At 45.4% G+C, this 15,605-nt stretch overlaps 1 protein-coding gene across 1 annotated transcript in view; it reads right to left on the reverse strand.

The window, feature by feature from the left end:
- DISP3 (dispatched RND transporter family member 3) overlaps positions 1-15,605 on the reverse strand; it is a 205,456-nt gene that overhangs the window by 122,432 nt on the left and 67,419 nt on the right. The window contains exon 3 of the mRNA XM_089658398.1: positions 9,759-9,978. Coding sequence (XP_089514524.1) covers positions 9,759-9,978 — 220 coding nt within the window. The remainder of the gene's footprint in view (positions 1-9,758; positions 9,979-15,605) is intronic.

Below are 15,605 nucleotides of genomic sequence, written 5' to 3' on the forward strand. Positions count from 1 at the left end.
TGGGGGGGATGTGAAGGGGCACAGTTCTGCTGGGGGGGATGTGAAGGGGCACAGTTCTGTTGGGGTTATGTGGAGGGGCACAGTTCTGCTGGGGTTATGTGAAGGGGCACAGTTCTGCTGGGGGGATGTGAAGGGGCACAGTTCTGCGGGGGGGTTATGTGAAGGGGCACAGTTCTGCTGGGGGGGGATGTGAAGGGGCACAGTTCTGCTGGGGGGATGTGAAGCGGCAGAGGTCTTCTGGGGATTATGTAAAGGGGAACAGTTCTGCTGGGGGTCGTGTGCAGGGGCACAGTTCTGCTGGGGGTCGTGTGAAGGGGCACAGTTCTGCTGGGGGTCGTGTGAAGGGGCACAGTTCTGCTGGGGGTCGTGTGAAGGGGCACAGTTCTGCTGGGGATTATGTGAAGGGGCACAGCTCTGCTGGGGGGATGTGAAGGGGCACAGTTCTGCTGTGGGTTGTGTGAAGGGGCACAGTTCTGCTGGGGATTATGTGAAGGAGCACAGTTCTGCTGGGGGGGGGGTGTGAAGGGGCACAGTTCTGCTGGGGATTATGTGAAGGGGCACAGTTCTGCTGGGGGGATGTGAAGGGGCACAGTTCTGCTGGGGGGATGTGAAGAGGGCACACTTCTGCTGGGGGTTGTGTGAAGGGGCACAGTTCTGCTGGGGGGATGTGAAGGGGCACAGTTCTGCTGGGGGGATGTGAAGTTGCACAGTTCTGCTGGGGGTTATGTGAAGGGGCACAGTTCTGCTGGGGGGATGTAAAGGGTCACAGTTCTGCTGGGGGGATGTGAAGGGGCACACTTCTGCTGGGGGTTGTGTGAAGGGGCACAGTTCTGCTGGGGGGATGTGAAGGGGCACAGTTCTGCTGGGGGTTGTGTGAAGGGGCACAGTTCTGCTGGGAGTATGTGAAGGGGCACAGTTCTGCTGGGGGATGTAAAGGGTCACAGTTCTGCTGGGGGGATGTGAAGGGGCACAGTTCTGCTGGGGGTTGTGTGAAGGGGCAGAGGACAGTACTGTGAGAGAGAGATGTGAAAGGGGCAGAGGATAGTAGTGTGGGGTTGGGGTGATGATTTGAAGGGGGGGTTGAGGACTGCTGAAAATAATGGCGGCGTACTGTCAAAGGGTGGGTGGGAGTGATGTGCATTAGGCCTGAGAACACTACTGTGAAGGTGAAACTGATGTAAAGAGGGGGACCGTGACATATGGGGGGGGGGGGGGGGTACTGAGGACACTGAAGTATAGGGATTGTGATATAAAGTAGGAGGGGGCTTCCAACAGGTTCAGACCTCTGTTGGAAGAAAATGTTACTGGTCGGACCTCCATGAGTTTTAATTCAGTACCCCTGACATAGACTATGCAGACAGCAGAGGTATGGGAGGGGCCCAGAAAACCCCACCTACTACAGACTGCCTACAGAAAACTACAGAGGGGGCGGAGACAAGACCAGTCACCCTGCACAAGAAGAGAGAGCTGCAGTGACCGGTCTACAAATATTGTGCAAATACATTCATCACGTGCATTCTTATTGAATCTTGGAGTGATGTGCGCATTTCTTCCAGATCTGGCCAGTAATCCAGTGTGAAACTCTGCCTCTGTGCAGGAGCTTCCTGTAATACAGACCGGTCACTGCTGCTCTCTCTCCTTGTGCAGGGCTACTGGTCTTGTCTCCGCCCCTTCCTGTAGTTTACTGCAGGCAGCCTGTTGTACATGGAGTCTGTGGGCCCCTCCCACACCTCTGCTCTCTGCTCAGGCTATGTACAGCAAAGTGATGATGTCACTGCTACTTTTACAAGGTAAAATCTGAGTTTGCAAAGACATTTAGTGCAAAGTGGATTTATATCCTTTCTACTATAGAGAAATATATTTAAACAAATGTTTTTGTGCCTGGGGTTCAGCTTTAGGTGACAGAATCCTCAATTTTTCGGCATGTGCTCTTCTGTCTGTAACAGACATGGCAATATACAGGAGAATTCTGGTAACCGGCAGAAGCTGTACATTAGGAATATATTTATTCTTCACACTGACAATAACCAAGCTTGCTCCACTCCCAGACCGCTTCCTAATTTCCTCGGCATTTTCTTTCTCAGCCTGTCAGGCCTGTCAGTGGGTTTTTGTACTTTCCCCCTGTGCAAACTGCTGACGTCCACAGAAACGCAGCTAAAGATTGTGTCTCTCCCGTAGAATGTCGGCACATTCGAGGAGACAGCGCTGTTTAGCAGAACAATGCGGTGTCAATCCGCAGAGGCACAGGTGAGAGCGATCCCGCTTCGTCAGCAGCCGAGGGCTGGGGGGAAAAGATTCCGTGCGCAACTGAAAGTGACATTTATGCATTTTTTATTACAGCTGTACATATTTTATTTAGAAATAAATGCCAAGGGGATTGTAATTTGTGTTTTATTAAAGGAAGGAAAGACTGTGGGAACGTAAAGTTTTATTTGCAAGGAGAAAGAAAGTCGAGCGGCAATCCCATGACAAAGAACTTTCCTCTATGAAGAACAAATAAAGTGGATGGTTTATAAGCGGAGCTCCACCTAAAAGGGAAGTTCCGCTTTAAAGACTGGTCCCCGCTCCCCATTAAGGATTGGCACCTTTGGGGAGCCGAAACTGACAGGTACCCACTTCTTCTATGATCGTCCTCCCCCCTCCCTTCCTGTAGACTTCTGGGACATGTGACAGGTCCCAGAAGACTACAGGACCATTCAGAAAGCACAGCGCCTCTTGCACATGCGCAGTGGGCACCCGGCTGTGAAGCCGCAAGCTGTCACAGCCGGGTGCCTACACTGAAGATGCCGGAGCCGGGAACACGGCAGCCGGTGAACCAGCTGCGGGGGGGACACTGTGGGATTGAGGGAGAGGTGAGTGGCTGGTTTTTAAAAGTCAGCAGCTACAGTTTTTATAGCTGATGACTTTTATTTTTTTAGTGTCACTGGAACTTTGCTGTAACAATCTGATCATCCATCTCTCATTCATAAATTTTTCTATCTATCCATCCTTCCTTCCTCTTCCATCTATGCTATCTATCTATCTAATATTCCATCAATTATCAACCCATCCCATAATTTAATCTTTCTTTCTTTCTTTCTTTCTTTCTTTCTTTCTTTCTTTCTTTCTTTCTTTCTTTCTCCACCCTTGCAGCTATAACAGCTTCAACTCTTCTGGGAAGGCCATCCACAAGGTTTAGGAGGGTGTCTATGGGAAGGTTGACCATTCTTCCAGAAGCACATTTGTGAGGTCAGGCACTGATGTCGGGGGAGGAGGCCTGAATTGCAGTCTCCACACTTAATTCATCCCAAAGGTGTTCTATTGGGTTGAGGTCAGGACTCTGTGCAGACCAGTCAATACCTTCCACCCAAAACTCGGACCTTGTTTTGTGCACCGGTGCGCAGTCATGTTGGAACAGGAAGGGGCCATCCCCAAACTCTTCACACAGAGTTGGGAGCATGAAATTGTCCAAAATGTCTTGTATGCTGACGCTTTAAGAGTTCCCTTCACTGGAACTAGGGGGCCAACCCCTGAAACACAACCCCACACTATAATCCCCCCAACACCAAACTCTACACTTGGCACAATGCAGTCAGGCAAGTGCCGTTCTCCTGGCAACCGCCAACCCAGACATGTCCATCAGATTGCCAGACAGAGAAGCGTGATTGGTCACTCCAGAGAACACGTCTCCCCTGCTCTCGAGTCCAGTGGCGGCGTGCTTTACGCCACGGCATCCAATGTTTTGCATTGCACTTGGTGATGTAAGGCTTGGATGCAGCTGCTCAGCCATGGAAACCCATTCCATGAAGCTCTCTACACACTGTTGTTGTGCTGATCTGAAGGCCACATGAAGTTTGGAGGTCTTTAGCTATTGACTCTGCAGACAGTTGGCGACTTCTGTGCACTGTGCACTTCAGCTTGCGCTGACCCCGCTCTGTCATTTTACGTGGCCTATCACTTGGTGGCTGAGTTGCTGTTGTTCCCAGTTGCTTCCACTTTGTTATAATCCCACTAATAGTTGACTGTGGAATATTTAGTACACCATACCAGCATCCTGATCACCGCCATACACCATACCAGCATCCTGATCACCGCTATACACCATACCAGCATCCTGATCACCGCCATACCCCAAAGAAACACCCTGATCACTGCCATATGCCATACCAGCATCCTGATCACCTCCATACACCATACCAGCGCCCTGATCACCGCCATACACCAAACCAACGCCCTGATCACCTCCATACACCATACCAGCGCCCTGATCACCTCCATACACCATACCAGCGCCCTGATCACCTCCATACACCATACCAGCACCCTTATCACCTCCATACCAGCATCCTGATCACCTCCATACACCATACCAGCATCCTGATCACCTCCATACACCATACCAGTACCCTGATCACCTCCATACACCATACCAGTGCCCTGATCACCTCCATGCATCATACCAGCGCCCTGATCACCTCCATACACCATACCAGTGCCCTGATCACCTCCATACACCATACCAGTGCCCTGATCACCTCCATACACCATACCAGCGCCCTTATCACCTCCATACACCATACCAGTGTCCTGATCACCTCCATACACCATACCAGCACTCTGATCACCGCCATACACCATACCAGTGCCCTGATCACCGCCATATCAGTGCCCTGATCGCCTCAATATACCATACCAGTGCCCTGATCACCTCCATATACCATACCAGCATCCTAATCACCTCCATATACCATACCAGCATCCTGATCACCTCCATACACCATACCAGCATCCTGATCACCTCCATACACCATACCAGTGTCCTGATCACCTCCATACACCATACCAGTGCCCTTATCATCACCATACATTATACCAGCACCCTGATCACCACCATACCCCATACCAGCATCTTGATCACCGCCATATGCCATACCATCTCCCTGATCAGCGTCATACCAGCGTTATGATCACTGCCATACCCTATGCTAGCATCCTGATTACCCCCATACCCCATAACAGCGTCCTGGCTACTTCCATAACACCGTCCTGATCACCGCCATACGTCATGCTAATGTCCTGATCACCACCATACCAGCGTTCTGATCACTACCATACCCCATACCGGTGTCCAGCATTTTAGGATCTCAACTGATCAATTTTCAGATATATATCCCATAGTTTGTAGACTCTAAAGCTTTCACACATTTCAAATGTATGAAAAAATGTAGCAGAATACATCATGGCCTAAATTTATGAAAAAAAATATCTATTTGCAAAACTTTACAACAAAAACTAAGCAAAATTTTTTTTTTTTTTTTAATTTTCGTTTTTTTTTCTGTCAGGGAAGTTAGTTCTAACCAATACCATTAGGATTGGGTACCCTGAGTAGTATGCTCCCCCCCCAGGTTGGGGAAAGGTGCTCCTATCCTCCAAGGCACAGAAGTGGGATCTCTTAGGGGAAGCTGCGGGCGGTGGTGACTGATCTTAGAACAAACAGTGAGTTTTGATGGCTCAGGCTGTCAGGTCTCCACTAAGGATTTCCACTTTTGTCGTTCGCTTTCCCCACAGGTTCGCTCTCAGCAAGTTACCGCGTTCTACACACATCAAGTGTTAAAAAGAAATAACAGAGGCTAATGTATTAAAATACGGGAAATGCTTGTATCAAACGTGGCAGGTGCTAAACAGAATTCAATTCTAATCACATTAAGACAGAAGAGCAATTTACTCACAGAATTTATAGTGAAGGTCTAAATGAAGCTGCAGATTGCTTTAAATTAGTATCTGTAGCGGAAATACAAAACTACCAGGCATTGCTTGGCAATTGCATTGGCAAAGAAAGAGGAAATATCAATCACTTGAAGTTTATAATAAGAAGAATCATCACAGCCGTTATTCTTCCCAAGCCACCTAGGGCAGTGCTAAGGAGCACCCCCACCTCCATTGCCTGCCATGCCGGGAAACCTGGGAACATTGCCAGTGAGTCTGAGACTATGTGGGGGGGGGGGAAGGAGACCTATGGTGGTGGTGTGGAAAGGCAAGGCCTGACTTTGAGTGGATTGGATTTAGCAAGTGATTTAAGGGGGGAGGGGCTAAAGTATTCCAATACAATAGCGCATAATGGAGAATTGAGGAAGTGGCCACAATATAGGTAAAGTCTATGCAAAAATTTAAGTGGTTGTAAACCCTTACATAAACCCAATGAGGTGACTAACCTCAGGTGGCATACAGAGATTAAACAAATCCTCCTACATAAATTTTACCTGTTTATCTCCAGTCCTCTTTCCTATTCTATTCAGCTGTTCAAAGTGCAGAATTTATAGAGCTCGTCTGAGCATTCAGAAAGCAGAAGGCAGGGAGCTGAAGTTACACTCTTCAAAGCTCTGTGAGAAGAGCTCTGAGACTTGACACTGGAGGCAAGGGACACCCACCCGCCCCCCTTTACACAGCAATAAGGAACAGAACTGAGGTTTTCAATTACAGGCTGTGTGCTGGAGCTCCCTCTCCGTCACCTTTTTTCTCTTGGTGTCAGGAAATCTTGTCAGAAATGATTTGTGCAGATAACAAAGGAAGGAGGCAAAAGATGACACCTGACCATCAACAGTCTAGTCACTCTGCAAAACAGCTAAACCAGGTACACAACTTAAATGTGGGTCCCTGAGGTTCCTGACCCTTTCCTATGTGCTAAATTACAAATAGAGTTAAAATAAGGGTTCTAAGGATTAGGATACAGAGTATTTGGTGGAGGGTGTTGTGGATTGGGGTAGGAAGAAATTGTCAAAGGGAGCGGAGGATTGGGGTAGGGAATGATTAGTGGAAGATTGGCTTGGAAGATTGGGTATAAGGAGTAAATGGAAGAGGATGGGTAGGATCGGGATAAAGTGTAAATGCTGGAGGATGTGAAGAATTTATGTAAAGAGCTAATGGTGGAGGGTTTGGAGGATTGGGGTAAGGTGGGTATAGAGAACTGGGGTAATGAGTGGATGGAAGAAGTTGTGGAGGATTGGGATAAGGTGTGAATGGAGGAAAGTGTGGGGAATTAGAGTTAGGAGTGAATTGTGGAGTTTTGAGGTAAGGAGTCATAGAAGAGAGTGTGGAGGATTAGAATAAGGAGTGGATAGCAGAAGACGTGGATGATGGAAGGCAAAAGGAGTGAACTGGGGAGGGTGTGGAGGATTGGGATAAGGATTGCACTGGAAAGAGTGTGTAAAATTAGGGTATGATGTAAATGGCGGAGGATTGGGATAAGGAGTGAATGGTGAAGGGTGTCTAGAATAGGGATAAGGAATGATTGGTGCAGGGTGTAAAGGATTGGTGTAAAGTCTGAATGATGGGTAATGATGAGTAAGTAGCGAATGATGGAGGGTGTGGGGGAAAGAGGTAACAAATGAATGTTGGAGGGTGTGGAAGACTGGAATAAGAATAGAATGGAAGACGTTTGGTTGAGGAGATGGTGGAGGATTGGAGTAAGGAGTCAATAGTGTACAGGATTAGGGATAAGAGTGGGTGATGAATGGCATAGGGTGTGGAAAATTTGGGTAAGGAGTGAATGGTGGAGGCTTTGGAAGATTGGGGTAAGGAGTGAACAGTGGAGGGTGTGGAGGATTGGAGTAAGAGTTGAATGGAAGAGGGTGTAGAGGTTTGAGTGAGGAGGTGGTGGAGGATTGGAGTAAGGAATCAAGGATGTATAGCAGGGGTCTCCAAACTTTCTAAACAAAGGGCCAGTTTGCTGTCCTTCAGACTCGGAGGGGGCCGGACTGTGGCCAATGAAAATAGAAAATGCCCTGGGAGTAAACAATCCCTCATCATTGGTATTCATAAGAGGAATATTGCACCATTGTTGGTATGATGGAATAGTGCCCCATAATTGGTATCAGTGGGAAGAAGAGTGCCCTGCCATCGGTGTCAGTGGAAGGAATTATGCCCTGTTGTCGGTGTCAGTGGGAGAAATAGTGCTTTGTATTGATGGGAGAAATAGTATGCCAAGGGCTGGATAAAGGCAAACAAAGGGCCATATCCGGCCCCCGGGCCACAGTTTGAAGACCATTGATGTATAGGAGTGGGTGATGAATAGTATAGACTATAGAGGACTGAGGTAAGGAGTAGATGGCAGAGGGTGTGGAAGATTTGCGTAAGGAGTGAATGGTGGAGACTGTGGAAGATTGGGGTAAGGAGTGGACAGCAGAGGATGTGGAGGATTGGAGTAAGAGGTGAATGGACGAGGGTGTGGAGGTTTAGGGCGAGGAAATGGTGGATGATTGGACTAGGGAGTTGATGATGAAGGATGTGTAGGATTGGGGATAACAGTGAATGATGGATGGTGTAGAATGTAGAGGACTGGGAAATAGGTGGCAGAGACTGTGGAAGATTTTAGTAAAGAGTGAATAGCAGGAATGTTTATACTGCATTAACTATAGTGGCTGACTGACTTTTTCTGGTAGCCTCCTGTACAGTACAGGGCAATCCATTCGGGAAGATACAAATAGAGAATGCTGCAGATAGAGCAGAAACACCCAGCAACAACTCAACAATGAATTGTCAATTAGGACTAGAAGAGGAGAATGCTGACGAGTCGGCCATGAAACTGGCTCTGTTTTCTGAGCACACCACTCCGAGGAGATTTTCTACAATGCTTTCAGCAGAATCGGCTAACCTCAGCGTCTTGCTTTAATTACAAACAGGCTGTCTCATTAAGATTTTACATTTGAGGTGAAAACAGAAATTTTCTCCTTTTTGAGGCTTTGTTTTCCATCCAGCTCTGCTCCCGCCTGTGCAGTAGCCTCTTCTAGCGGGAGAGTGAATCTAGACTGCAAAGGGAACACGCTTCTGTCTAGTTATGTGAAAACTCTTGGAGCCTATTCAAGCGTGTGGCTGTCATAAGCTCTGTACAAGTTCAGAGAGTTCGATACAGATCCAGCGCGGAGCACCCCAAGGGAGACGTGTTTTACTCATCACAGACAGTCATGAAGAAGGCTCCAATCCTGCCTGATGTTGAATCCTTTCTAGAAAAGAATGCAGCCCTCCTTTAATGTTTTCAAGTAGGCCTATCATTTATAATCACACTTCACATGGAACATTAGGGCACAAGTCAGCATTACCAAGCCATGTATGTGCCTTATAGGAAACATTTTCCTCTAGATCCCGTGACAGAGACACAACAGGAAGTAAAAGAAAACCTCTCCAAAATAAAAAAACAATTCTCCTCTTGGACAATTGCAATTGGAATAAATTGGAAGTTTTCCTATCTATTCATCTTACCCTCTTAGCTGCCATTGAATTAAGTGTCCCCATTGGAAGATTTTCCATCTATTCATCTTCCAGTGGCCACTGCAAAATTTTCACTTTCAGTGGTCACCAGGTCAGAGAAAGCCTAGTACACACTATTAGAAATCATATGAAACTATTCAACTTTGAAACAATCATTCCATTTTCTGTTCGAGCTGATAACAAACTCATGCAGACTCCACCTCCGCAACATCGCCAAAATCCGCACGTTCCTAACCCCAGAAACCACTAAACAGCTCAGCCACTCCATCATCATATCACGACTCGATTACTGCAACTCCCTCCTCACCGGCCTGCCTCGCCGCTGGCTATCCCCGCTTCAGTTGATCCTGAACACGGCAGCCAGACTCATTCACCTCACCAACCGCTCCGTTTCCGCCACCCCCCTCTGCCAATCCCTCCACTGGCTTCCGGTGGCACAACGGATCAAATTCAAAATCCTAACATTGACATACAAAGTTGTCCATCATACTGCCAGATCATAGTCAATGGCTTACCTGGTGGACTCTTTGGACAGAATGCTAACATAGGAGGTGACAAAGTTTTGAAATTTCCTGTGCTGCTCTTCCCACCGGTCTTCCACAGAATAGTAATTGGGCAGAGGAGCACCAAATAAAATCTCACTCCTCAATAGAGAACTTTTCAGGTTTTCTGTTGTGAGATTCTCATCCACGTACCAGTAAAACTCCGGGTGAGTCATGGCCAGCTTCAGAGATCCTGTAAAAGTACAATCGTTATTCTGGAGGCAAGTTACACAAGACATTTGTTATACCCCAAATCCTCCAAAACGTATGTCTCAGTGATGTGTGCTTGCCGGCAAGTTGTTCGGCCAATTCTATTCTCCAGGACTTCAGCAGTGAGACGTTTGCACCAACATATGAAGACCTGTCCAACTGCCATGGCCAATACATAGGGTTTCACCCTACCATGATAGACTCTCTATATCAGCCATTCTCAACCAGTATTTCTCAAAAGGTTTCCAGGGATTCCTTGAGCTGTGGCTAAATGACTTTCTATTTGATGGTCCCTGCATAATTCTGGAACCAGGGCCACTTGTCAGAGTCAGTTGCATGATACCAATTATCTTTAGAGCTCTCTGTAAGGGTGGCATTTTGACAACCACTGTAAGATGGGGAATTTGTTCCAGTCACCACCAATGTAGGGGGGGCAGTCTTCCCATTGACCACCAATTAGTTGGTTTTAGAAGAAGTTCCCTGAGATCTGAGTTTAAGGTTTCCTCTTGGGGCAAAGGTTGAGAAAGGCTGTTCTATATTGTAGACCTAGCAGAAAATTAAAAATACAATTGGTAACAGTGCACCTTGCTTGTGTCCTTGGGGTAGAGACACAGGACAAGCTCTTTTCCTGGAATTACTTTTTCACTTTTTCCTCTCTATCCCATTTTCTCTCTTTAGCTCCTTTTCTCTTTCTTTGCAGAACACCAGTGCTAGATTCTGCTACTGTCTAACAGACTAAAGGCAAAACTTTTTTTTTCTTTTTTTTCTTTTAGATTTGCCATTTTTTCTAATTGGCCTGATCACCAATACCACAGGGAATGAAATAAAGGGTAGATTCTAAATTTTGAGTTGCCAATGGAATAGCAATAAAGGGAAAATCTTCCAATGGGGATATCTTTTCCCAAGCCAACTGTCTAAATCTGAGCCCACATGTTACAATCTAATTGTATCTCCTTTAGATCTACCAAATACCAACAAGTATGTAGAGCAAGGGCCTGCTCGGTTGGATACACAATATTTGGATAGTTTAGGAAGCAAGGGCGGACTGACAACTCAATAGGGGATCATGGGGCCCCTGTGTCCTTGCCCACACTCAAAGCACACCAAAAAAAAAGCCTATAAAAGGTACCAGGGGCATTTCATGGGGCCCCCTACTAACCCTGGGCCCTCAGGCAGTGCCCGAGTGCTCGAATGGTCAGTCGGCCCCTGCTAGGAAGGTTCTTTTATTACATAGTTTTGGTAGATCTAAAGTTGATTTACAAAGAGTGTAGCTTGTGGTAGATTTCCCTCAAATTTGAAAGATATCTCCTCACTTCTTGCTGAGCCTACAGGATAGAAAATGAAGGGAAATTTCCTTTGGGAGGGGGAAAAAGGAATCACATTTACCACATAGTCAGCTTCCACACTGCAGAGGGAGAGATCACAATCCTTATAGCAAGATCCTGGGAACACTGAGAAACCCAAATCTCGTGAGAAGACACTGCAGCACAGTGAAGTAGGGCTTTCTCTCAGGATGTGGGATCTTCAACATTCCTAGGAGCTCTCTGGAAGGAACACCCAACACAGGAGCAGTTCAGGGATACTTGTGCATGGTTTAAAGGAATATACAAAGTTGTGTAACATTTTAAAGTAACCTGCAGTGGGTCTGATAACCAGGTTACAGACAGGTTTGTAGAGTTAAGATGTTGTGTTCCACAAAAGCCATTGAACTCAGAGCACCTGAAGTTACCAGTGGTCATATGAGTTTTTATAGCATGGGCCGGAGATCTGATTTTCTTCTGCTGCAGTTGGGTATCGCTCACAGGTCTTGTCCCTTCCTCAAAATAGGACTGTAATATTTGAGTATAAAAATCTAAGTGCTACACAAAGTGTTAGTGTCCAAAATAAGGTTTTACCCCAGATATATAATAGACGCTATAGCCAACACGTTCTGGGACCACACATCATCCTCACATCTACACTTAAAATACACTGTATCCACTGGTATGGACTTCCTATATTGCAAGTATTCCACAGTGTTCAGCAGCTAATGGAAACCTGGTGGTCCCTGAAATACATTGACTGTAGCACCTATTATAAACTTGGAATAACACCTCATTGTGAACTCTAACACTTAGGTGTGCCTCTTCAATTTTCAGATTCAAATATTGCTTCTATATTCCAAGGTTGCTGTGCTAGTGCCTCTGTTAAGGAGAGAAGCCCACTTATCACCTAGACATGCCACTGGGATACCACAAATATGTTTTTGTCAAGTATATCAATAGCACCAATCTACTGTATATCTACCTAAGGTTCAATCTACCACTTCAACCCATGACTGGACAATGAAAAGAAAACCAGCACATTGATGAATTCACCTCTCTGTCTCTTTGCTGAAACACAATGAAGCACAATGCTGCATTATTGGTGTCTTTGATATATGTCTGGAGTTCGGCTTTAATTCTTCAAAGTGTCAAAGAACTAACACAAATCTTTTGCAGCTGCCATCTGCTTGGAGCTATAAGGATACGTGCCTAACAAACGTTCTGTTAGAACAAGAATACTTTGTTGTTTCATATGATGCAGTTCATTCATTATTTGATAGTTGATAACATGGGTTGAATGCAACCACTTCCCTCTATCACCTCCACCCTTATATACAGTCTTATGCAAATGTTTGGGCACCTGAGACCAGTTAAAGTGGAACTCATAATAAAAAATGACATATAAAATGCAGTCTGTCAGTAGAATTAACTAAGCTGTTCATGTTTGAGTCCCTGTCAGGGCCAGGATCTGAACCCACAACCATTCAGAAGTAGCTTTCCTTGATAAGCCACCTGAGATACTGGACAACTTGGATAATCTTGCCTTGACCTTGTTTCTAGAGAACCTTGAACTCCTTGCTCCTCCCATGAACTTCTGATTTAAGTCATGTCTTTGCACTTCTTGTTTGCCCAATTATTGTGCTCTCTCAAACCGATATCTTGCTCCTTTGCATATCTGCAGCTGTCCTTGTCTCCTCTAACACTCAACCTTTGGCTTGTTCCTCAACTACAGTTTTGCTTTATCCCAACTTGCTACCACTTGTTACCGACCTTTAGCTTGTTTACCAACTACTCTTCTATATGACCCCTACCTGCTATATCTGCTACTGGACCCCAGCTTGTTTACCTCCTGTTGGGGCAATCCTGAGTACCGTAAACTGGTACTAACACACAGCAAAACCCATCTCCACCTCAACAGCTCTGGTGAATACCAGTTAGTACGGTTAGCGTCATGGGTGAATCCGCATCATCCTCCAGGGTGCCCTGCTTATGTACTTATTCAGCTGGTCAGTGGGATTCTCTTTACTGCTATAACTTCTGGTCTCCAAACCTTACCCCTGAAACTGTGACAATTATCCTGTAAAAAGGTGACCGGACATCCCTGGGTCCTGGAAAACAATGTCCCTGTTTTCTTCCCCTTTTAAAAGAATGTGTCCCCCAATTTCCTTCCAGCTTTAATAATGGCACCCCCCAACTGGGCGGCTGAAGTGTAATCCATCTTAGCAACATTTCTGTGATTGGCCTGGAGCAGGAGGAGGGAGAGGAGGGGTGTGTCTGCTCCTGGGTGTTACTGATCATATTACATTTCAATATTACATGGTCTTCGCAGGTAAATTAGCTTGTGCAAACTTTGTTCCTGGAGGTAAGGATATTGATTATTTGCTTCCTTGCCCTTGCATTTGATGGCAACCTGCACTTCATACCACGGTCTGCACTCATGACCCAGAACAAATTAGGTCCACCCCTTGCCCACCTGTTGTCACCCTGTGGACAGGGTAGTCTTTAACTGGCCATACACTAGTAGAAATTGATTCAAAATTTTTGGTTGTAGAAACATTTGCTCAAATTTCTAATCTTTACAGGGGTCAAATTGACGCTCATTTTCAACCTCAGTTACAAGAAAATTCTAAGGAGCAGGATGGAAAATTTTTCTTGAATGAACAAATTTCTAACAGTGAATGTGGTTTTCCTTTGGGAAAGTCCATTCATTCCAAAACTGAATGTTAAAAGCAAATGAAATTCTGAAGTACAAGCAGTCTCCAGAATATGAACAAGATAGGTTCTGCAGGTTTGTAAGTTGAATTTATATGTAATTTGAAACAGGTACATTTTTTTTAAGTGTAACTCCAGCCAAAAAAAAAAAGTGTAAGTTTTGGATAGCATAGGGAAGTTTTAACACCCCTGTAATGTTTGTTTTGCTGTCTGTGCCCCTGTTCAGAAGATTTCACCTCACATTCTGTCCCTGTGATAATTGGATCTCAGGGACAGGAAGCTAGATTAAATCTTTCTAATGAGGCTACAGACAGCAGTAAAAAAGTGGCTCTAACCCTACACCATACTAGCCAAAACAAAAAAATAAATAAAATTTGCATGGAGTTTACTTTAAATGCAACTTGGGCAGATGTTTGTCTTAACAATCGATTTATTTTGACCTTTGCATGTATATGCTTAAACATTTTCAAATACTGTACAGTACAACCTTAAACAATCTTGGTAGAGGATGATGGACTTGCTGAAGACGATAGGACTGGTATTACAGAGTCCGATATAAAGCTCATCAGCAGGATATGCCTACTTGTTGTGCATCCTCAGCCTGCAGCAGCAGCATTGGCCCCCTATCCTGAGAGCCATCCAGCAGCGTAAGATCCAGTAGCCAGCAAGATGGCCGCCCAGAAGTTTCCAGAACCACCATGGAGTGTAAGCAGCCAGAAGTGACGTCACTCTGCCTCTGTTTGTAATTAAGAGTCGGATGTATGTAACTCAGGTACTGCCTGTACTTTCAAGCAGGGGCGGACTGACAACTCATGGGGCCCCCGGGCAATAGGGGATCATGGGGCCCCTGTGTCCTTGCCCAAACTCAAAAAAGCCTATGAAAAAGGTACCAGGGGCATCTCATGGGGCCCCCTACTGACCCCGGGCCCTCGGGCAGTGCCCGAGTTTCCAAATGGTCAGTCCACCCCTGCTTTCAAGCGACATTCATCAAGTCATAAAATGTACTGATAATTTTCTTACAAATGTTCGTACGAACGTTCGCTAGGAAATCGACTTGTGTACAGCTAGCTATAGATGGACATGTAGATTTAAACGGACTTAACCACTTCCAGTCTGGACACTTTCACCCCCTTCTAGTCCAGGCCAGTTTTCAGCTTTCAGTGCTATCACACTTTGAATCACAATTGCACGGTTATGCAACACGGTACCCATATGAATTTTTTTTGAGACAAATAAAACTTTATTTTGGTGGTATTTATTCACAACTGGGATTTTTTTTTTTGCTATATAAATGAAAAAGTCAAAAAATGTGGCAAAAAAAGTATTTTTCTTGTAAAATTTTGCAAATAATCTGTCTTCATAAATCTTGGCCAAAATGTATTTATCTATCTTTTTAGTTAAAAAAAAAAAACCCAAGTTATTTCATAACCAAAAATTATAATTTTTCTAATTTTTTTTTTACATTTGTATTTTTTTTCATATTATTATTTATGGGGGGGGGGGGGGGGGTTAACATACTGTCACCCTAGCAGTACAGTGTCACCATAGTGAAGATTTTGTTTTCTTTTTTTTACACTGATTGCTTTTACATAAA

Source organism: Staurois parvus, unplaced genomic scaffold (genome assembly GCF_062004578.1).
Source record: "Staurois parvus isolate SC_StPar_1 unplaced genomic scaffold, SC_StPar_1.0 ptg001066l, whole genome shotgun sequence".
NCBI lineage: Eukaryota > Metazoa > Chordata > Amphibia > Anura > Ranidae > Staurois > Staurois parvus.